At 39.5% G+C, this 23,965-nt stretch overlaps 1 protein-coding gene across 3 annotated transcripts in view; it reads left to right on the top strand.

Annotated features, from left to right (window-relative positions):
* Window positions 1–23,965, top strand: part of CCDC141 (coiled-coil domain containing 141) — a 204,310-nt gene that overhangs the window by 111,508 nt on the left and 68,837 nt on the right. For all 3 annotated transcript variants that reach the window (XM_079923846.1, XM_079923844.1, XM_079923845.1), the window contains exon 8: window positions 12,850–13,022. In XM_079923846.1, coding sequence (XP_079779972.1) covers window positions 12,850–13,022 — 173 coding nt within the window. The remainder of the gene's footprint in view (window positions 1–12,849; window positions 13,023–23,965) is intronic.

Below are 23,965 nucleotides of genomic sequence, written 5' to 3'. Positions count from 1 at the left end.
CAGTAGCTATTTCCACTATTTTATCTTCCAGGTTACTTATCTGTTCTTTTGCCTCAGTTATTCTGGTATTGATCCCTTCTAGAGTATTTTTTGTTTCATTTATTGTGTTGTTCATCATTGCTTGTTTCATCTTTAGTTCTTCTAGGTCCTTGTTAAATGTTTCTTGTATTTTCTCTATTCTATTTCCAAGATTTTGGATCATCTTTACTATCATTATTCTGAATTCTTTTTCAGGTGGACTGCCTATCTCCTCTTCATTTGTTAGGTCTGGTGGGTTTTTATCTTGCTCCTTCATCTGCTGTGTGTTTTTCTGTCTTCTCATTTTGTTTATCTTACTGTGTTTGGGGTCTCCTTTTTGCAGGCTGCAGGTTCGTAGTTCCCATTGTTTTTGGTGTGTGTCCCCAGTGTCTAAAGTTGGTTCAGTGGGTTGTGTAGGCTTCCTGGTGGAGGGGACTAGTGCCTGTGTTCTGGTGGATGAGGCTGGATCTTGTCTTTCTGGTGGGCAGGTCCACGTCTGGTGGTGTGTTTTGGGGTGTCTGTGGACTTATTATGATTTTAGGCAGCCTCTCTGCTAATGGGTGGGGTTGTGTTCCTGTCTTGCTCTTTGTTTGGCATAGGGTGTCTAACACTGTAGCTTGCTGGTCGTTGAGTGAAGCTGGGTGTTGGTGTTGAGATGGAGATCTCTGGGAGATTTTTGCCGTTTGATATTACGTGGAGCTGGGAGGTCTCTTGTGGACCAGTGTCCTGAAGTTGGCTCTCCCACCTCAGAGGCACAGCACTGACTCCTGGCTGCAGCACCAAGAGCCTTTCATCCACATGGCTCAGAATAAAAGGGAGAAAAAGTAGAAAGAGGATGAAATAAAATAAAGAGAAAATAAAGTTATTAAAATAAAATAATTATTAAGAAAAAAAATTTTTTTAAGTAAAAAAACAAACAAAAAAACGGATGGATAGAACCCTAGGACAAATGGTGAAAGCAAAGCTATACAGACAAAATCTCACACAGAAGCATACACATACACACTCACAAAAAGAGGAAAAGGGGAAGAAATCATAAATCTTGCTCTCAAAGTCCACCTTCTCAATTTGGGTCATTCCTTGTCTATTCATGTATTTCACAGATGCAGGGTATATCAAATTCATTGTGGAGATTTAATCCGCTGCTCCTGAGGCTGCTGGGAGAGATTTCTCTTTCTCTTCTTTGTTTGCACAGCTTCCGGGGTTCAGCTTTGGATTTGGCCCCACCTCTGCATGTAGGTCACCGGAGGGCGTCTGTTCTTCGCTCAGACAGGACGGGGTTAAAGGAGCCGCTGATTCGGGGGCTCTGGCTCACTCAGGCAGGGGCGGGAGGGAGGGTCATGGAGTGCGGGGTGGGCCTGCGGTGACAGAAGCCGGTTATGACGTTGTACCAGCCTGAGGCGCGCCGTGCGTTCTCCCGGGGAAGTTGTCCCTGGATCCCGGGACCCTGGCAGTGGCTGGCTGCACAGGCTCCCCGGAAGTGGGGTGTGGATAGTGACCTGTGCTTGCACACAGGCTTCTTGGTGGCGGCAGCAGCAGCCTTAGCGTCTCATGCCCGTCTCTGGGGTCCACGCTGTTACCCGCGGCTCTCGCATCCGTCTCTGGAGCTCCTTTAAGCAGCGGTCTTAATCCCCTCTCCTCGCGCACCAGGAAACAAGGAGGGAAGAAAAACTCTCTTGCCTCTTCGGCAGGTCCAGACTTTTCCCCGGACTCCGTCCCGGCTAGCCGTGGTGCACTAACCCCCTGCAGGCTGTGTTCACGCCGCCAACCCCAGTCCTCTCTCTGCGCTCCGACCAAAGCCCGAGCCTCAGCTCCCAGCCCCGCCCGCCCCGGTGGGGGAGCAGACAAGCCTCTCGGGCTGGTGAGTGCCGGTCGGCCCTGATCCTCTGTGTGGGAGTCTCTCTGCTTTGCCGTCCATACTGTTTTCCATAGTGGCTGCACCAGTTTACATTCCCACAAACAGTGCACAGGAGTTCCCTTTTCTCCACATCCTCACCAACTTTTGTTATTTGTGGCCTTTTTGATGATGGCCATTTGAACAGGTGTGAGGTGATATCTCATTGTAGTTTTGATTTGCATTTCTCTGATGATTAGGGATGTTGAGCATCTTTTCATGTGCCTGTTGGCCATCTGTATGTCTTCTTTGGAAAAATGTATATTCAGGTCTTCTGCCCATTTATTATCAGATTATTTTGATATTGAATTATATCAGCTGTTTATGTATTTTGGATGTGAATCTCATATCGATCATATCGTTTCCAAATTCAGTAAGTTGCCTTTTTCTATTGTTGATGGTTTCCTTTTCTGTGTAAAAGTTTTTAAGTTTAATTAGGTCCCAATTTGGTTGTTTTTTTTTTTTTTTTTTTTTTTTGCTTTTGTTTCCTTTGCCTTTGGAGACAGATCCAAAACATTATTGCTATGATTTATGTCAAAGAGTGTTCTGCCTATGTTCTCTTCCAGGAGTTTTATGATTTCAGGTCATACATTTAGGTCTTTAATCCATTTTGATTTTATTTTTGTATATGGTGTGAGGAAATGTTCTAATCTCATTCTTTTGCATGCAGCTGTTTAGTTTTCCCAGCACCACTTATTAAAGAGACTGTCTTTTATCCACTGTATATTCTTGTCTCCATTGTTGTAGATTAATTGACCATCGGTGTGTGGGTTTATTTCTGGGCTCTCTATTCTGTTCCATTGATCTATGTATCTGTTTTTGTGCTAGTATCATGCTGTTTTGATTACGCAGCTTTGTAACATGTAGTCCGAATCAGGGAGCATGATATTTCCAGCTTTGTTCTTTTTTCTCAAGATTTCTTTGGCAATTCAGGGTCTTTTGTGGTTTCGTATAAATTTTAGGATTATTTGTTCTAGTTCTGTGAAGAATGTCATATTGATTACATTAAATCTGTAGATTGCCTTGGGTAGTATAGACATTTTAATAATATTAATTCCTCCAATCCAAGAAAATGGAATGTCTTTCCATTTCTTTGTAGCATCTTCAATTTCCTTTATCAGTGTTTCGTAGTTTTCAGAGTATAGGTCTTTCACCTCCTTGGTTAAGTTTATTCCTAGGTATTTTATTCTTTTTGATGTGATTTTAAATGAGATTGTTTTCTTGCTTTCTCTTTCTGATAGTTCATTATTAGTGTATAGAAAAGCAACAGATTTATCTGTATTAATTTTGTTTCCTGAAACTTTACTGAATGCTGCTGATGCTTTTCATAAACCAGATTCAAGTGGAGATTGAGCCATGTAACTCAAAGAACCCGATATATTCCCTTTTCATTTTAGAGTTATCTGCTGCGTTCCGTGAACCTATTTGCTAAATCACTTAGCCACAAATACAAGTACGGGTTGATTGTCAACACTGGATGATAGCTGATTGGAGAAGAGTTTCTCTGGTTACCAGATGTTGCTAAGAGTTATGAGGACATGCATGAAATGTGAACATAGCACCTGTTATCGTAACTCGTCTTGATCCCCTCAAATTTTCATCTTTCATGATTATAGATGATCTCATTTATTATATTTCTAGCATGTTCACAAAAATGAAGCTGTGGTTAATATGTATTGATCACCCAAAATCTATTTATCATTGTTTAGGGAATGTGGTTTGAATCAGAGATAAATATATATATATATTTCAAGAGAAGAACAGTATGAGCCTGTATTTGTATGACAACGATGATTGAACCTTAAGCTGTAAAACATGACTGATGGGTCACAAAGTTTCATTCCCATGCTTTCCATTCCCAGCCATATAATTCCATTGGGGAAAGCAAGCAGGGGAGACCGAGGTCAAAACTACATGGTCTGGTTCTTGGGTGATCAGCCTTAAAGCACAGGTGAAGCAAAAGTTGGGTCAGCCAGAGGAACATAACAGAAGCACTTTGAAATATAATAATTGTTATGGCTTCTACTGCTTCTGCCATCACTGCTGAAAAGTTGATGTCTTTTAAAAAGATGATGTTGCTTTTTTAAGATATTTACAGGGTTACAAAACAGTAATGCCTACAGCAACATTATTGTTTCAGACAAAAACAAAATAATTAAGCACTGAGTTTGATACATTTTTAAAAATTTATATACACACTATTCTACCTTTTTCAAAATAGATACATTTTAGCCAAGATGTGAGAAACAATTAACTAAAATGGACCAGTTGTACTACAGATTGAAAGAAGAAACCTGTCCAAGTAGAAGATCCAAAAAATATTATCCAGAAGGAATTTGAAGTGACAGAAATGAATTCAAGAAATTAAGCTAATTGTCACTAGACATCAAGGAAAGTATAATTACTTTCAGTTTCATAACTCTTAAGCAGCCTGTCTCCAATTTCTCACTTCCAGAACAACTTCCGTTTCTCTTAGAAAAGCAACTTGCTTTTATTCCCTCCCTTCTTCCACCTTTGCCTTCAGCTAGTATGTTGTCATGCGTCATATGGGTACTTGAGCTAAAGCAGTGAAAGATACAATCCTTGCCTTTAAGACCCCATCAACCTTGTTTAGAGGAGAGACAAGGAAACAGAAGTGTTGTGTGCTGTGGGAAAAGCCATGATGGAGTAAGCCTAGAGCATTAGGGAACACAGAAAAGATCCTTAACCTTACCCAGGGAAAGTGTCAAGCAAGGCTTCTCTTAGAGGAGGGACCAGTGAGCTAAATTTGGAAGACTGGGCAAGAAGGAATTAGGGGAAGGCTACATGGTACAATGTTGTTTGGGGAACCTCAGGTAATTTATTTTGCCAGGAGTGTAGGGTATAAGCTGGGAGTGATGAGAGGCAAAAAGTGGTAGAAGAGGCAAGGGGTCAGGAACGGTCTTGAATAACATGCTAGGAAGTTTCTATCTTATGCTAAACCTGTCCTTAAATATGCAGAGATCTTAAGGTCTTGCAAAAATCATCAAGAGGCAAACCTCCTCCTGTAGACGCAGATGATATCTTAATTTAATCTGCTTCTGTGATCCCTCTGAGGATGGTTTTAAAACTCATGGTTTTCGAGCTCAAGGACAGGCTATTTATTTATTAACATCTTTTTTGGAGTATAATTGCTTTACAATGTTGTGTTAGTTTCTGCTGTATAACAAAGTGAATCAGCTATATGTGTACATATATCCCCATATTTCCTCCCTCTTGCATCTCCCTCCCACCCTCCCTATCCTGCCCCTCTAGGTGATCACAAAGCACCAAGCTGATCTCCCTGTGCTATGCAGCTGCTTCCCACTAGCTATCTGTTTTACATTTGGTAGTGTATATATGTCGATGCCACACTCTCACTTCGAGGGACAGGCTATTTAAACCACAGTAAACATTTGATAAAGATGGCTAAACTATTAACATACAATTATTAAATATCTATCTAAAATAGAAAAAATATCAAAATCAAGGAATACCTTTAACATCTTACATTTCTCGTGAAAGCCCACAACTCAGTCTACATTTAATAGTCTTATCATCAAGACAAACAGTTGTGTTGTCACTCACTCATGAGTATCTTTCACAATAAAGCTATCAACTGAATTCTAAGGTATGAATGTATTAATTTGTTTCCCTTCTATGCATAATTTCAGTCTGTTGCTCCCTCCATTGGCAGTAAGTATATTCTTCCTTGTATTACAGATATTTCTGGGTAGATTTACTTCCCTTTGCTAAATTAAAATTCCTTCAGGGTAAGTAACATGTCAATTTTACTTTGTGTTCCCCAGAACACCTAGAACAGTGTCTTCCAGGTAGTAGATGCTCAATTATTATTTGAATTATTGAGTTAAAGCAGTGGAATATTAGAAACTGTGGAGTTTCAAGGCCAACTAACTACATTATATTGTTCATAAGAGATTATATTGATCCAAGGTAGTTGGGATTAGATCATTTTGAAAGAGAAGAGATTAATTACTTTAATACACAGGAACACAAATTTCAAGTTCATTCTCCATGTCATATCTGAGAAGGAGGGTAGTGATGTAGAAAGAGACTTGTCATCACCCGTATCACCTCCTCTGAGAGGTCTTCAGGCAGCATTCATTGCTTATTTCTTATTATTCCCATAGTATTTCTCTGTGGTCCTTAGAGAGAGATTGTCTTAATCATCTTTATGACACCGAGTGTTCAAAACATTTTGTTGAATGAATGAATAAATGATTGGCTATGTGACGAATCAATTTACATTTTGAGCCTGAGTTTACTCTTTTCTAAAATGGTCTAACACCTTGATGGGGTGACCTTGAGAGTCCTGCGCTCGGAGTGGCAGGTGACGTTGATGAGGACGTCATCTGCCACTGGCCTTGAGCTGGCTCAAGGTCCTCGCCAGCTCTGACGTGCTGTCCTTCTTTGATTTTACTATATACACATACGTATTTTTTTCTGTTTGTTGCTTTAAGAACTAACCCTGCTCGAGAGTATTTTCTTTAGCTAGTTTAAAAAGAAAAAAAATATTTAATAAACAAGTATGTGGCCAAATGCAGTGCTGAAGAGACAGTCATCATATAGCTTTATAATTTTTTTTCCTGCTTCTGAGTGTTATCTGACAATGCCGATAGCCTTATTCTGTTGGGTTTCTGCTTTGGGGTATGGTTTGATTGCCTTGGTTTGTCATGGGGAAGAGATATTCTTAAGGAGCTAGCTCCGTGTAAGTGAACTCCTGGAGAAAGTGAGTTTGCCTTTCAATCAACTGTATCACCCAACCGGAAAAAAAATAAAAATAAATAAAATGGTCTAACAATTCTACTTCAGGGAACATTCAGTAATGAAAGTAATGAAAGTTCTTAAAATCAGTGATAAATGTACACAATCTTGCAGGGGAGAATTGGAGTGTAAATAAATAAATGGAATTGTGGAGTATTAAGTGAATATATAGAAACATTTGCTAGGATGACACTTTTGTAACATAATATAATGGATTTTGGAGCCAGGCTGCCTAGGTGTGAATCTGGTCTCAGACATTTATTAGCTCTGTGACCTTGGGCAGTTACTTAACTTTCCTGTGCATCTGGCTTTCTAATCTGTAAGATAGAAATAACAATTATATGTACCTCACAGAGTCCTTGCTTTATCTAAATGAGTTAATACATGACTAGTGCATAGAACAGCCAAGCACTCCTACGTGCTAGCCATCATTTGTCATTATATATGCATTTAATACTGCACTCGCCACTCTAACATGACCTCAGTGCTTTTGTTCATTTTCATACCTGCTCCATAGATTTCAATAAACGTTTGTTGAATAAATGGAAAAAAAAGTGCTTTGCACATTGCAAATGGACATATTCCATGTTAATATTCCCAAGATCATCCTAAAACCATTTGGGTCAATTTACGTAAAAGAAAACCAGAAATTATAAAGTGACTAGCTGGCTAAAGTTCTACTTATGGGTCTAGTTTATATATCTCTAAGACGGACTCATCTCAGAAAAAGTAAGAAATGGTCAATATAAAAGTTCCTCTGATTCCTTGTTAATCAAAGGCTTCAGATACATTCCACTTTCAATCCCAAACGCCTTCTTGTCCAGTGTTTTTTTTAGCTTTTCAAATTGTGAGGTAAAACCCTGCTTTAGGTACTTGTGATTTTAAACACCTCTCAGTAACATCACCGATCGACCTTGTAACACTTGTAACACGGAGGGAGTTCTGGGGACCAGATGCAACAACTTTGAAGAGGCAAGGAATAAGTCAGAGCAGTAGTAGGAGGCAGCAAGTATGAGGAGCTGAAAATTACATCACCCTGTTGCCCCCGTCTTCATGGCATTTGAAATCTTGGACAGGACCTGAATTAGGAATCAGCTTGCCAAACTGGGAGCCACCAGAAGTTATCTCAGGTAATGTTTAGGAAAAGACACTGAAGCTCTGGGTCTTTTAAAAAACTAAACCCAGAGGAAAATTGAATCTCTGCAGATAGTGGAGTTCAGTGCTCTAATTAGAAGCTGAGTTAAGTTTTGCATCCTTGGTAATTATAAAGGTTCTGAGCAAACTCATTCTCCAGCCTTGGGATTCGTGAAAGGAAATGTTCAGGGTTCTACAGTGGGTTTTGTTTTCTTTCTTTTAATGTTGATTCTCTTCAAATTAGTCAGGAAGTAAACAATATTACTTATTAAACATCTTTGTGAAACAGCATGATATAAGAATTATGCTGCATGATTCATGGTTCCTGCTAAACATATTAATCTCATAGATGTTTTTAAAGGAATCAAATGTGCCAAGTCTTGGTATCATCTCTGTGTCATGTGGTGCAACCTGCTTGGGATCCTGTGCTTCACAAGGGAAAAAGGAAAGATATTTACTAGCATCTTAGAACACAAAACCTAAGCAACTCCTTACTCTTTCCCAAGCCAGGGCCAAAAGAGCTGATTCATCTCCTCCTCGTCTGCTTGAGAACTGAGTGGTGCCATGTAAAATGGTCAAGAAGAGCTAGAACCCAGAGGGAGAGACTATTATCCTTGTGCCTGTATCCTTGTTTATTCCAGTCCACTCGTAAAACCTCTATTTGACCTTCACACAAGGTTTGAAGAAAGAGGGGGACAAAAACCTAAATGTAAACTATGAATTCCAAAGGCGTTGATGCGGAGGCCACAGCGTTCTTGCTGGAAATAACCTGTTCTGTACCATGTGTGCAACAAAGAGACTCTTTCCAGGCCGGATCCAGTATATCAGGTTCCTTACGGATCTGGTAAATACACAAGCAGTCATTTCTATTCTGGGGGTAGATTAAGTGAGAACAATGATACTTAGATCATTTTCTATGTGGGAATAAGAGAAACAAGCTTTGCATATGATTCAGACAATCACAGACAGTAGACTCTTGAAAGAGGTCTCCTCTTAAAATTAAGAAATTTAACTATATCTGTGTCTGTAGATTATTCCCATTAGGGTTAAGTTAGGATTAAGGGTAAGGAATCAGCTCTCTTACAGCATCCAGCCCATCTTACCTATAGTAGATCTTTGTAAATATATTCGTTGAGCTAATGAAGGAAAGAAATCGCTCACCTCCTTTCTACTGCTATAGTTCTCTTAAGTGTGACACGAAGAGGAATTCATAAATACTTTCCTGACACTTTGATATTTCTGAGAAAAAGCTCTGGAAGAAAATCTGGCTATTTTAATTCTAAGTTATGGGTTATACTGGTCCTTGATCTACCACCTCCTCCTTCTAGTGAATGTTTAGCTCTTCAATTTATTTCTGTGCCATTAGGAAATGATACTTTTATGACAACCTTCAGGAATAGGGTGGAGTCACATCACACATGCGTTTAATGTACAAGTGGCTTTAGAATCTGACTCCTATGAAGATGAGACCAGTGACCAAGGATCTGAGAGTAGCAGCTGTTCAGTGGGGACACAAGGAGAAAAAGCCATGTAGGATGAGTGACAGGCAGCAGGTGGCCATGCTCTTCTCAGTGATTTTTCAAAGATGTGTCTGATCAATCAAGATTTAGAGTAAGAACCAGCAAATATTTTCTGAGTACTTACTACATTTCCACCATCGTGCCCTTGTTACTTTCATATGTTTTCCTTCTTTAATTCTCAACAATAAATATGATATTTACTAAGGTTATAATGGCTTAATATTAATATAGAATGGACTTAAACTTACAGGCAAGACAAAGCACTTTTGAAATCTGTATCCCTTCCCCATTCACAGTAAGAACTTGAGAATTATCTTAAAGGAAGAGTGAAGTGAGTGTCCTGACATCTAAGTATAGATTTATCCTTATTTCTTCCTTTATCCTAGCTCAGTGGCTCTCAGTCCTAGGTGTGAGTATGTATTACTATAAGCATATATTAAACTTTAAGCATGACTTAAGGGAGTTCATGATTATTTTGACTACACCAGATTTTTGCTTTAGGCACTGGCTTTAAAACTAACCCTTGATTAACAAGGACTCCAATTTATTCAAAATAAGCAATAAAATTAAAAATATAAAACAAAATTCCAGAAACAGTGGTTATTGCCTAGTGGTGTTTCAGTGTGTTATGGAAAGATCCAGGAAGCAATTCAAATCATCTTTTCTAACATCAGCATCTTGAGACATTTGGCTCTGTTGCCAACTGCAGGAAAGAAAAAGGATCAGATAAGGAAGAGTTCTTCAGGTTCAAAGTTTCTTTAATAAAGCTATCTTTCTTTTACAGTCCTATAAACCTAAGAGAAATAGCTCAATCTTTCTCTGTATCCTTTCTCACCTGTAAGAAGGAAAAGTAGACACTGTTTACAAAACGTAAGTTTTTAAATCCTACCTTTTCCACCTAAGATTAACGGTCTTCTTGGAAATGCCCCTCTCTCATAAACCTGCCATAGAAATCCTTTGCTACATAGCACCATATCCCAGGATTTAAGAGCAGAGCCCTCAGGGCCAGACAGATTGAGTACAAATACCAAATCTGTCCCTTAGCACAAGTATGACTTGGTGAAATTTATTTAACTTCTCTGAGACACAGTTTCCTCAGTCATATAAGGGGATAATTTCTTGCTGCCTCCCATGGCTCTTAAGAACAATATGCCTGGAACTCAGCAGACGATCAGAAATATTTGTTGACGAAATGAAAAGTAATTGTGAAACACGAAGTAGAGAAGAAGCACATAGTTCTCATTAAACTGTAGTGATTATTTGTATTACTTCCTATCATCTACTAAATAAATGGGAATGAATTTGCTTTATACACTCTCAGTAAATGCAGATTCAGAAGACATGAGGACATGGGTGGGAAAACAGAATCTCAACATATAAGTCACATGACAGTATCTGAAAGATTTCATTTGTAAATTCAAATCTTGTCCAGTTCCAATTCTGCCATTAAAACTCACTCCCTTTGGTGTGGAGAAAAGGGAACCCTCCTAATGTTGGTGGGAATGTAAATTGGTACAGCCACTATGGAGAACAGTATGGTGGTTCCTTAAAAAACTAAAAATAGAGTTGCTATCTGATGCAGCAATCTCACTCCTGACAAAACTATAATTTGAAAAGATACATGCACCCCAATGTTCATAGCAGCACTATTTACAATAGCCAGGTCATGGAAACAACCTAAATATCCATTGACAGATGAATGGATAAAGAAGATGTGGCACAGATATACAATGGAATATTACTCAGCCATAAAAAAGAATGAAATAATGCCATTTACAACAATGTGGATAGACCTAGAGATTATCATACTAAGTGAAGTAAGTAAGAAAAAGACAAATATCATATGATATCACTGATATGTGGAATGTAAAATACAACACAAACGAACTTATCTATGAGACAGAAACAGACTCAAAGACATAGAGAATAGACTTGTGGTTACCAAGGGGCAAGGGGGGTGGAGGAGGGAAGGATTGGCAGTTTGGGATTAGCAGATGCAAACTATTGTATATAGCATGGATAAGCAAGTTCTTACTATATACACAGGGAACTATATTCAATATCCTGTGATAAACCATATATATATATATAATTGAATCACTTTGCTGAACAGCAGAAATTGACACAACATTGTAAATCAACTATACTTCAATAAAGTTAAAAAAAAAAAAAAAAGCAACTCACTCCCTTCAAAGGTGGCCAGGTGCAGAGGTATGGGTGCTGTTACACAGGTCCACGGCTGTAACCTCTACATTTGGCTTAAACTGTGTTCCCTCAGCATCAACCCAGCCTTGCTCCCCTCTCTGGTCTCTCTCAGTTCTCAGTGGTAGTCGACTCACGAGACCATTGCTCTCATTGTGGGGTCTTCCTAGTTCACCTGGTGGCCCCCTGATGAGCTCACTGGCTTCCACTGTAACAACCCAGGAAGGCTAGGCTTCACGCCCCTGCTGACGGTGGCCCAGTCAAGCTTCCTGGGATAGGACTGTTCTTCAGAGTGGTGTGAAACACCCTGTAAGGTGGCTTCTTCCAGTACAGCCAGAGGGCAACGTGGCAAGAGCTCCCTTGCTGTTCATCTTCTCTTCAACTTACCTAACTCATCTCCTGCTCTCCAGGCCGAAGTTCACAGATGGGCTATCAGGGACCTATGAAGACCATGGCACTCTGATCTCTCTTTTCCTCATATTGCCACAGTCTTCTTTTACTGCTTTTATATCATATATTCCCCCTTCTTAATGCCAACTAGGCCTCTACTGTGTTCATTCTATAAGCTTAATCCCCCATACCTGGTTGTTGATCTGCTAATAAAGGAAGAAAATAAAGAAATTCAAAAATCTTCTCTCAAGACAGTATCTTGGTTTGCAAGGTGATGTTTCTTCCCGCATAATCCTGTTTTACATGTCAGAAGCTAAATATTACCTTGGTCTTAGTCTCTGCACTGTTTCAGAACCAAATTCCAATCTTCTCTATAGACAGATGGATGCCTTGGATGGAGCAGGAAGAAGATCTTTTACTCAGAAAGGCAAGGGACAAAAGTCCCAAAATTTTTGGAATACTTCCCCATGGTGTCTCAGGTTCAAAGTGCAATTTATTGGGAATTTTTTTAAAAGAAGATTACAGAGATGTTCAGGTTATGAAAGTCTGCATAATATTTTTAAAACATCTCATCCGTTAGTTGTATCCAGTACAGAATGTGCAAAAAATAAACCTGGCTCTCCAAATTTTATATAGTTATAACTGTGTTGTATAGGTACATTCTCAATGTAAACCATTTTGGTAATTTTATGGGGTTGACATTTATCTGTGCTGAACTAAACTACGATCAGTTTCCCTAAACGGAGCCTTAAAGCTACACAGCTATTTTCTAAGACTCAGATTGTTGTTTTTGGTTATGAGCAAACCAATAAATTGAACAGGCTGGTTTAATCTCTAGTATTTTGTGTGCACATTGATGTAGACTTTAAACTAGATGAGCAGAAAATGAAAGTATGTTTTCTTTGGCAGGCATTTGATGTACTTGGAAGAGTTGAAGCTTACCTTAAGCTCCTTAAATCAGAGGGTTTAACTCTGCCTGTCTTGGCAGCGAGGCATGAGGAATTACACAGAGAAATTAAAGACTGCACAGCTGATGCTTTGCAGGAGGGACAAGCCTTAATCAACCAACTAGCCTCCTGCAGGTAAGTGAAGTCTATTTCTTCCTCAGTGTGACAAGCTTTTTCACAGTTTCCACAGTCTGTTAAAAAATAAGTTGCATGATTTTTTGTCCCTACTTCTGATGTTTTACTGCATTATGACATGGCTTAAAAGTATCTATTGAATTTTGGTCAACAGTAATTCTGAACACAGCATTGCTCATCCAGAAGTGAGGCTATATTCTGACCTTAGGACCTGAAGATGCTAAAGCTTTCTTTCTATGAGTTTCTGAGGAGCGAGGAGGGAAAGAACAAAAGAAGAGACAGAACTTTCCTTCTGTATACTTTTTATATCCTAGCATCTCCATGGGATTTCTTCCTCCCTTTTAATTCGTAAGCCTTGAGTCTACTCTGTCCCTTTGTTGCTTTCTGGAAAAAATAAAGTTCTAGAATTCCCTTTCATTTATGAGCTTGATGGCTCACCAAGCAAAACCCTAAGTAAAAGATGACATTATTATTAATTAATAATAATTACATTTAAAAAAATTGAGAGCCCACCACATGCCTGGCACTGTCTCAACAGCTTTAGAAGCATTATCCCATTTATCCTCACAGCAACTCTACAAGGCATAGAATATACTATTAATGCTCTCTTTTTACAAGCAACTGAGACACAGAGAGGTTAAGTAACTTGCAAAAGGTCATGCAGCTGGTTAGTTAGTGGCAGAGCCAGAATTTGAATTCAAGTGCATGGATCCAGAGTAATGGTCTAGTGCATCCTAGACCACCTGCTCTTAACCAGTGTGCTAGGGTGGGTTGTTTTTATGAGCACATTCAGTGAGTATAGCAGTGTGATATACTCTGGTATATCTTAGAGATTGGTGGGAATGAGGAGAGAGAAGGACCTTGAGAAGCAGAAAGAGAACGCAGTGAGAACGTATGATCAAGAATAGGGATTGGAAGACAAAATGGAGATGACAGAAAGAGCAGATGATGGAACAGATACTGACTAGGAAGAAATGATGGCAGGGCTTATGTTTTGACAGAGACAAAAAAAATTCTGCAAATGGGGTAAGCCCTGTTTTTATCTTCCATATCCACAATCCCCTTGAAACTCAAAGACATTCAATTTGAGGAAAAATGAAATAGGTCAAATGTGGTAAAAATTATTTTATTTCTGTTTAAACCCTCATTCTGCTCTATTTTAGACATGCTTACAAGTGTTGATTTGGTAAATTTGGGTTTAGGGAATTTTCTTTTCAGAAGATAATCTGAGTCCAGACAGATACATTTAACCAGGGCTTTGGGACCATGCAAAGTCAGGAGCAGAAATAATCCAAGATATTCCAGCAGGAGCTAAAAAGCTGAGGCTATGAAAAGGGCAAATAATTCTCACCTTTGGAAAACTAACAGTAGCTGTAGTTACTAAGCTTCCCTACTTTGGCTCCATGTCATGCATCAGGTAATGGTGTGTCCACTGGGCTCTAGGAGAACCAGTGTGCTCATGTCTGGCCCCTATGGGTATGAGAGCTCCTTTCTTCCCTCCCCTGCTACAGGCCCAGTCTTCTAGAATGTATAAGAATCTTGGACCAGGCAGAAGATATCCTATGGGGTGCCTGGACTTGTTGTGCCTGGACTCAGTGTACCTGTTTGACATTGATCTGAGTCATGTGATGATGGATTAAGTGGTGAGGTCTCCAGTTGTAATTGGTCTCATGTCAGTTTAGTAAGTAGGTCTCAAAGCACAGATACATACTATTTCTCTGTTCAGGCCACTCTTTACTTGTGGTACTTTCCCTGACCTTAGACAGTTTCCTTTCATGCGTGGGTGGATCAGGAAGCAGCCAGAGACCCCTCCCCAGATCTGAAGATCTGTCACTGACACGCTGCCCCAGAAATTCTAGATGCCTTGGCCGCCCCTAAGTCTGATCTCTGTATCTTCAAAACAGTACATCCTTTGGACTCTGTTTTGTTCCACTTCCCTGAGCTTTGGTCTGGAAATTACCTCCCAGGCAGCAGGCTGATGGAATCATAAGGCTCACCTCATTCATTTCCCTTCTCTCAGGGATGACTGTCCTGTGCTACCTGTCCTTCAATGTCTGAGTTGTTTAAGGCATGAGGGTAAATCCAGTCCCTGCTTCTTGACCAGAAACTGAAGTTCCGTATTTAGTTTTGATGCTTAAGTCTTAAGAGTAGGAAAGCTGGTCACAACATATTACTGCTAAACTTTATCCTGTTTGTTCTAATCAGTAATGCTTTATTTTCAATACTTAAATATAAGAGAAGTGCTTTTATTTTACATTACAGTCTATTTTCAGGATTCTAGTGATTCTTTTTGGCCATCCATTTTGTAATGGTCGACATGTTTGTTTACTTAGCTAGTCTCATTCTTTTTGCCTTCCTTGCTCCTTCTAGTCTTAAATTTTACATATATATTGTTTTTCAAAGGGACATCTATAGTTCTGTTCGTCAGGTTGCAGACTGAGTCTTAATAGAAGAAGCAATAGTTAGGGACCATTTCAAGAAACTTGAATTAATGGTAGGTAACTGGATTAAAGAAAGAAAAATTAGCAGTGTGATTTCTGTCAACATCCTAGATATATGAGCGTTTATAGTAGTTCCAAGGTGTTTGGTTGCCCTGAGATTTCACAATATTTTACAAATCAATACTATTTCCGTTTTGCAGGAGGAACTGAAGGTAAAGTGCAATTGTTACTTGGCAAAGGACATTTTTGATTCAGAGGGTAGATGTAGAATAGAAATCCATTAGAAGCTGAATTGAAACGCATTAGAATCTCAGTCGCAAACCAGAGCCACACATAGTCACTGACCTCAATCCCATGCATACCATTTGGGACTTGCTTCCCTTCCTCATCTAATGATTTATCTGTCCAACGACCTGGGTCACCACCATGGGAGAGAAGCAGAAGGAGATTTCAAGTTGCAGCCACAGCTGGAGTGAAGGTAGAGTTTAGAATAATGACAATGGAAATAAACATAAATTCCAGAGAAAAGTATGTGTTACTGAACATCACAATGGCTTCCTAGACTTCTGAATGCCAGCCACACTACTAGGACACAAAACACTAAAATTCCTACTATCAGACATTTGAAAACTGGTGTGGATAAGAAGCTTAGGACTTAGTATCAAAGGAGTTTTATTTCGTGCATTCTGAAAGCCAAAATAATACCATGCATTTAACTTCTCTGAACCTCAGTTTTCTCATCGGTAAAATGGAAATATGCATTTTATAGAGGATGTTTTAATCAAATGCGATAACACCACTCTGGCATATAGAAAGCACCCGATAAATAACTGGTTCACTTATTTATTTACCTTCTATACAAAGAGTTTTAAAAGCAAAATATTAAGAGTTACATGGTTGCTTCATATGACTACGGCAGTCAGCTGTACCAAATCATATTCATTTTCACTAACTGGGGAAGGTTATATTAGAAATAGAGCAGATAAACCTTTATCTTGAGGTAATAAAGGTAAAATTTAGTACTGGGGCAGATAGGAATTTCAGAGACCCTTAGATCTAATTTTTTTCCAGTTAGTTAATAAAATAGGACTTCAGAAGTTCACATTTATCTAAGATGAAGCTTCCCAGTAAATCTGAGAACTTTGTAATTATTTTAGGAACAGATCCACACTGTTTTTCTAACCTGGAATCAAATACCTTTGAAATTGGAGCAGCCTCACAAGATAAATGATGGTTATTTACCTGTTTCCTTGCCCTTCTATTTCCTCCCTAATGCTCAGATGATAATTCTGAGTCATTGTTAAATTGTTTATTATCTTTTCAGAGTGTGATATCCGTGACATAACCTAAGTACACTTTAACATCAAAGGCATTTTAGCGCATTCGTTTGCATTTAGTTATGATGCGAGTTACCTATCATGGGATCTGATAATGGTCAAACCAGGCTTACAGTGAGGTTGAAAGCTCTGGATTCCGGCCCCCTCACCTCCTCTTAGGCCTTGCTTGGCATCATCTCTGAGCACTGAGTGTAAAGGTAGCCCAAAGGTACCCTGCTGCCAAGCAGAATAATGCATTTATTAAGCCACAGGAAGCTGTGGTGATTGGAAGTGCTGGGTCGGAGACCTTGTGTGAGGGTGAAGTTTTCCATAATTGGGCAAAAACGAGGAACCTCCTTTTTTGTGTTCTCAGTGAGCTACCAATTCAGAACTCAAAAACAAGGAAACCATAAACAAAAGACAACCTATGAAAAAACAACCTGGGAAAAAACGTTTGCAAATAATGAGATCAACAAGGGCTTAATTTCTAAAATATACAAACAGCTCATACAACTCGATAACAAAAAAACAACCCAATCGAAAAATGGGCAGAAGACCTAGATAGACATTTCTTCAAAGAAGACATACAGATGGCCAACAGGCACATGAAAAGATGTTCAACATCGCTAATTATTAGAGAAATGCAAATCAAAACTCCAGTTAGGTACCACCTCACACCATTCAGAATGGCCGTCATTTAAAAAGTCTACAAATAACAAATGCTGGAGAGGATGTGGAGAAAAGGGAACCCTCCTACACTGTTGGTGGGAATGTAAATTGGTGCAGCCACTATGGAGAACAGTATGGAGGTTCCTTAAAAAACTAAAAAAAAAAGCTACCATATGATCCAGCAATCTCACTCCTGGGCATATATCCAGACAAAACTATAATTCAAAAAGATACAAAACTCAAAAACATAGAAATACCCACTAAAACCAGGCTACTTTATAAAGTATTCATTTGGCTTTTCCTGTCCCTAAAATTAATTAAAATTTACAGGTAAACTTGCTTCAGCATTGACTCAATTTCTGCTCCTGCATAAAAGACTGTTCCAGTTTTTTTTTTTTTTTTTTTTTTTTTTTTTTTTTTTTTGTGGTACGCGGCCCTCTCACTGTTGTGGCCTCTCCCATTGCAGAGCACAGGCTCCGGACATGCAGGCTCAGCAGCCATGGCTCATGGGCCCAGCCGCTCCACGGCACGTGGGATCTTCCCAGACCGGGGCACAAACCCGCGTTCCCTGCATCAGCAGGTGGACTCTCAACCACTGCGCCACCAGGGAAGCCCCTGTTCCAGTTTTTATTCTACCTTGCTGTGGTGAACTTAAGCTTATAAACCTCATCCTGACTGAATACTTTGCTTTCATATAACGTTAAGTATTGCCCTTTTGCTCTAACATTTATTGTTATTCATTTAATGTTGATTTTTCATATTTTACAGAGAAATAGAAACAGGGGTAAGTTGGGACTTTGCATTCTCTTTTCACGATTTTCTTTTATGTTGACTACCACTACTTACCCTGTTTGATATTGCGAATGATAATGAACTTTAGACAGAGCATGGTTTATTCAGTCATTCATTCGCTCATTCCCAAAATATTATTGAGTGTCTTTGTAGATCAGGTGTTCCCAAGCATCTACTGTGATAGGTGAAGTGCCTGCCCTCATGCTGTTTATATTCTGCTGGGAAGAAAGAGTCAACCAACAAATAAATCAACAGATGAGATGCTCTTACACAGCAATGAGAACTGTGAAAAAAAAAAAGTGAAATGGGCTAGAGAGTGACTGTGGGGAGGGGACCATTTTAGACATTGTAGTCGGGGAGAGATTAAGGAGAGGAGCTACCATGCAAGTGGCTGGGAGATGAGTGGACCTGGAAGAACAACAGCAAAGGTGTAGCAGAAAGAAGGACAGTGTGGCTGGAGGAGAGCGTGACAAGGGGAAAAGGCAAAAGACAAGATAAAATAGTTAGGAGGGAGTTAGACTATGTCCAAGTGCTCGTTGACAATAAAGGCAACGCTTGTGTGCTTTATCTACATTAACAAATTTTATCCTCAAGCCACCCTGTTATACAGATACTTCTATTACCATTGTCCCTGTTTTGCAGGTATAGAAGCTGGGGCTCAGAGAGGTTCAAATAACTTACCTACTACCTGTCACACAGTGGTAAGGGGTGGAGTTCAGGTCTGAACTGCTCTGTTAGGTTGCTAGCTCTGTCTCCTTTCTTTCAACTTCAGTCATTAGCAAGGAGGCTGACCACTTAGTGAATGTGGATTTTTTTTTTCATTCTAACACACTTAAAATGTGCTGTATCTATCTTCTAATTTCAACTCAAGTCTCACCTTCCCTGCAAAGTTTTTCTTTCTTTGTGTTTATTTAAAACATTATTGAGCATCCATGTGACATACCAGCACTGGGCTTCAAGGATAGTCAAAGATACATAAACCTGGCCCTGAGTTTTCAGAACCTTATTAACAGCCAGTAAGGGAATGACATGTCAAGGGAGTGTGATCTAGGTCTGAGGAAGCCCTTGGGACAGTGGGTGTTAGGGCCACATCTTCAGAGAAGAGAGACACAATCCCAAGCTCCTGTGACCAGGGTGGGTCAAGTGAAGGAGTGAGACTTGAGAAGACCATTGTTGAATTTGATAATCTAAGATGGGTGAAGGGTCTACATCTTCCAGCCAGGATGAACCTAATCAAAACCTACCACACAATAGTTTTTTAATTCCTTTGTATTTGTCAGCTCTATCTCACTTTTTACTCTGTGGTGTTCTGACTCATTTCTTAGTTGTTTGACTTGTGACAGCATCATCTCCCCATCCAGACCATAACATCAACTTGAGGTCAGCCTTCAAGGTCAACCATGTAGGAAGCCTCTTTTATGCTCCTTATCTCAGTATTTACATACTAGGTGACTTGATTTGAAATGTTAAGGGGCTGGTGTGGCATAAAGGAAAGTTTATGTCATAGCAAAAATATTTTTAAAGATCTTACGTGGAAAACAAACAAAAATAATCCCCACCCTCCAACAACATAAAACAAAACAAAGAAACAAAATCAGAAATCCCTTTGTATCAGAGTCATCTATTGTCACATTTTGTAGGAATTCTACCAAACATTTAAGAACTTAAAATAACTTTTCTTAAAAAAGTTTGATGATATATTTAGATGGTAAATATCAGATACTGAAATTTAGGAAATTGCAAAGTTGAGTTATGACAGTGTTAACTCAGCCGCCTTCCAAATATTTTCATGTCTGTATTAAGTTGTTCTCTTTAGGGGTTGAATAAATGTCATAATTGCAGTCTGAATCTGTTACCATTATTAAGGCTTGTATAATTCTGAAACTCTTAGTATGGAATGCACCCAAAGTTTACCCTTTCTATTAAATGTAGGACTAATTAGATTAGGTTCTTGTAAAATATCTAGGAGTCACTCATTGCAATATGAATTTATTCATTTATAATACTGATGATGTGATGTGAAATAGCAAGGATCCCAGAGTTAGAAGTTCTGAAACTGCAGGGTCTACAGAGGAAGCCTGACTAAAGGGGCAGAAATCTGTGCCTTGGACAGCTGAGGGGGAGTACTCTCCAATGAGAGGGCTTAGAGAGGAAAGAACACCAGAAAGAAGAGAGGAAGAGATGTGAGTGGACAAATATATGAATAAACTGCTCATTACAGTGTTGTTTATAATAGTGCAACCACCTAAATATTTTCAGAAAATATGAAACTGTTCCAATAGTTTAAGGGCAAGCACAGTATGGAATAATATAAGCCAATATCAGAAGAGTGTTTTTGAGGAATATTTGAAGACAGAGTGTATCCTCACAATAAAATGTTAAGAGGATAAGGTAGGATCCAAATCACGTATATGGCATCTTACTAACTTTGGAGGGGAAGGGGTGGAAAGGACTGTCAAGAGAAAAACTTTTTGGAAGGAAATACATTAAAATGTATTTTTATATCTTCTAAATTACCTCAAAAGAGAATATTTGTCTGGTTAGCTCTTACTGTGCCCCTTTTATGTGAGGATTTATGTCATCAATCAGGGAAAATGTTCAGCAATTTAAATATTGATTTTCTGTTTTTCTCTCTTTTCTCTCCTCCTGTAACTCCCAGTAGAAGAATGTTGGAGGCTCCCAGTCTGTCTGAGATGTCTGAACTATCTTTCATATTTTTCATTCCTCTATCTCTTCGCACTGCGTTCCCAATGAATCCCTCATATTGAGTTTTCTCTTTTGTTAATTTTCCCTTTGTTTTCAGCCATTGAATTCTTTTGTTTGTTTTCATAACTATACTGTTTTCATTTCTAGGATTCCTAACTCATTCTTTTTCCTATCCAATTTCGTTTTACTTCTGACTGCTTTTGCTTCAGAATTTCTTGTTTCTTGATTATGGGTGCTCATTTTTCCTTTATCTTTCTGGTGATGTGAAACATATTTATAAAGTCACTTTCAGATTGCTCTACTTATTTTCATTTCCGGTAGAGCACATTTAGCTCTTGATTGTTGAGTGTCTTTTCTTAGGATTCATTTTCCTCATGTGTTTTGAAATTTTAGATTGTCCTTCTGGATGGGAAGTGTTTGTTCTTCAGCTTTATTTTCCTTGCTTTGTTCTCTACTCTTTTTTTTTCCTCCTTAGCAGCTTTGCAATGACTTCCGCCTGAACTCACAGGATCTCCTGTCCAGAATCAGTCTTCTGCTGTTTGATCGGGGTCACCCGAGCTCCCATAGAGCTACTGGGGCTCTCAGAGGTGCAGCCAGAAATCCAGGTTGGGGCACAGTCGGGGTTCCTGACTGCTCTGCTATGTCTGATTCCTTGGCTTCAGCAGCAGTGGGCTATAGCATTTTTCAAACTCCTTTTACAAGAGGGAGAATCCCGTCCCTGTTACTGATTTCAGGGAGAATCCCAGCTATGGGACCCTTTATGGAGGACATGTTTTGGTCTCTCTGACCTCATAGGAGTGGAACATGTGGGCATCTCTGCATGGATCTGGACCAGAACCCAGGAACCCTGTAGTTTCAGCCCCACTTACTACTTGCTGTTTCTTTATTGTCATGTGTATACAAGAGGTACATGTGGGTGTGAGATGTTTGGTGGGCAGTGATTCTCAATGTGTACAACTTAAGTCAGAAAAAAATTATTGTAAAAACATACATATCCCTTCCACAGTTCGAATGGCACTTTTTCAAAGTAGGGATGAAAACTAGATGGTGGCGATTGTTTCCTCCAAAATAGAGATGATAAACATGAAGCATTCCTGTCCAGAGATCAGGAAGATATTTTTTCCCATTTTCAAAGTATAATTTGTCCATAGACAGAAAGAAAAATATGATCAGCTGATCCCTTCTGATGAGATGGAGTGAGCTGGCGCGTGCTTAGCATCTGGTTCAGCTGCTAATCCAGATGGGCTCCCAATAATTTATGAAAGGTTTGAAAGCAACTTGCTGCTCTCAGGAAAGAATCATTAGAACACATCAACATTGGGATTTACTCTCTTCCCGCAGCCCTGGTTTGTAACAGATGCAAAGACAGGGCAACCGCTTCCACAGAGCAAATGTAACAGTCTATTTTTGAGCCAGAAGTCAATATGTCTCTGCTCTCTGGGAGGGAAAAAAAAAAAATCAATCATTTTTCTTTCCCCCTTCCCTCCCCTCTCCTGGCTCAATGAATAGGGGAGAAAATACTCCCATGATGGAGTTTCTAACAAATGTCTAAAGAAACCTTCACAGTCTGTCACTCCAGAGTATCTGTGATGCTTGAAGAAGTCAAAGTCAATGTCAGGAATAATCTGATGTACCCCATGCTCATACTACAGGCAGGAACCATCTAATCCATTCATAGACAGGCAGCCCAAAGATCAAGCAGTATTTCCAATGCAAGTTACAGAGCCACAGATTGTTAGGCCTAGAAAGCTGGTCCACTGGTAGCTCCTCTCCCACCCCATCAGGCAGCACATGAGCAATGCGGCTTCATCAGAGTCAGAACAAAATGCCCGGGCACTCCCGTCAACCAAGTTTCTGTTATCAGTCCCCAGTTCTTGTCCCATCATTTATTTAATATTACTGTGAAGTAACAGGACTCATTTCTGGGTGGCTGATGGAATTCTATTAATTTATTTTCAGTTAATGTAAGAATTGCTGGCAGAGTGTGAGGTCATATTTTTCCTTTGATCAAACCATCTGCATTTCACTCTCTGAGGAAATTGGCAATATGCATGCTATACATGTTTTAAAATGTTTTGGAATGTTCAGAAGAAATGTCTGGAATCAGTGTTTCAAGTTTCCAACTGAAAATGATAGAATAGGGCTGGTTGTAAGCTGCAGACTAGGTTTTCACCAAGGAGGAATGGAGAGGGAGAGGCCCTGGGGTTAGGAGTGTGACAGATATACTCCAACTGGGAATCAGGTAGAAGGAAGGGATTAATGGCTGATCAGACAGAGATGATCTAGCTGAGGACAGAGGAAGATAGGAGCTGGCTAGGGTAAGCAAGATAATTGAGAACTTCTTGTACTAAGGATGCGGTCTAAGTGACAAATAAGAAGGGAATGCACATGGGACAGGCAATTCAGTCTGTCCCTATAAGGCTTGAAACAGTGGAGGGAAGTATCAGTCAACCTAACTATGAATCCTAAACCATCGAAGAAGAAATTGGGCAGTCTTTGGATAGCCTAAAACTTCTATAACTGGGCAAAGGGCAAAGTCATCTTTTTTTTTTTTTTTTTTTTTTTGTGGTATGTGAGCCTATCACTGTTGTGGCCTCTCCCGTTGCAGAGCACAGGCTCCGGATGCGCAGGCTCAATGGCCATGTCTCATGGGCCCAGCCGCTCTGCGGCATGTGGGATCTTCCTGGACCGGGGCACGAACCCGTGTCCCCTGCATTGGCAGGCGGACTCTCAACCACTGCGCCACCAGGGAAGCCCGCAAAGTCATCTTTGTTTAAAAACAATTAGAAACCGTTACTAGTGACATTTTTAATACAGTAACTATCTGTGCATATGTTCTTTTTCCTTAAATCTGTGTCTTGTCTTCCCTTAAATATTGATCAAAGTCTACTTTATTTAATTTGAAAATATGCATTGATCTGCTTCTTACAAGGCTATGTAGCTCAGGGCTACAGAGCATAAATGAATGAAAAGAATGTTGTATTTTCCCTTAATTTATAATGCAATAGATATACAGGAT

This window comes from Stenella coeruleoalba, assembly GCF_951394435.1.
Source record: "Stenella coeruleoalba genome assembly, chromosome: 6".
NCBI classification, from domain to species: Eukaryota; Metazoa; Chordata; class Mammalia; order Artiodactyla; family Delphinidae; genus Stenella; species Stenella coeruleoalba.
This window is presented reverse-complemented; position numbering and strand designations above follow the sequence as displayed.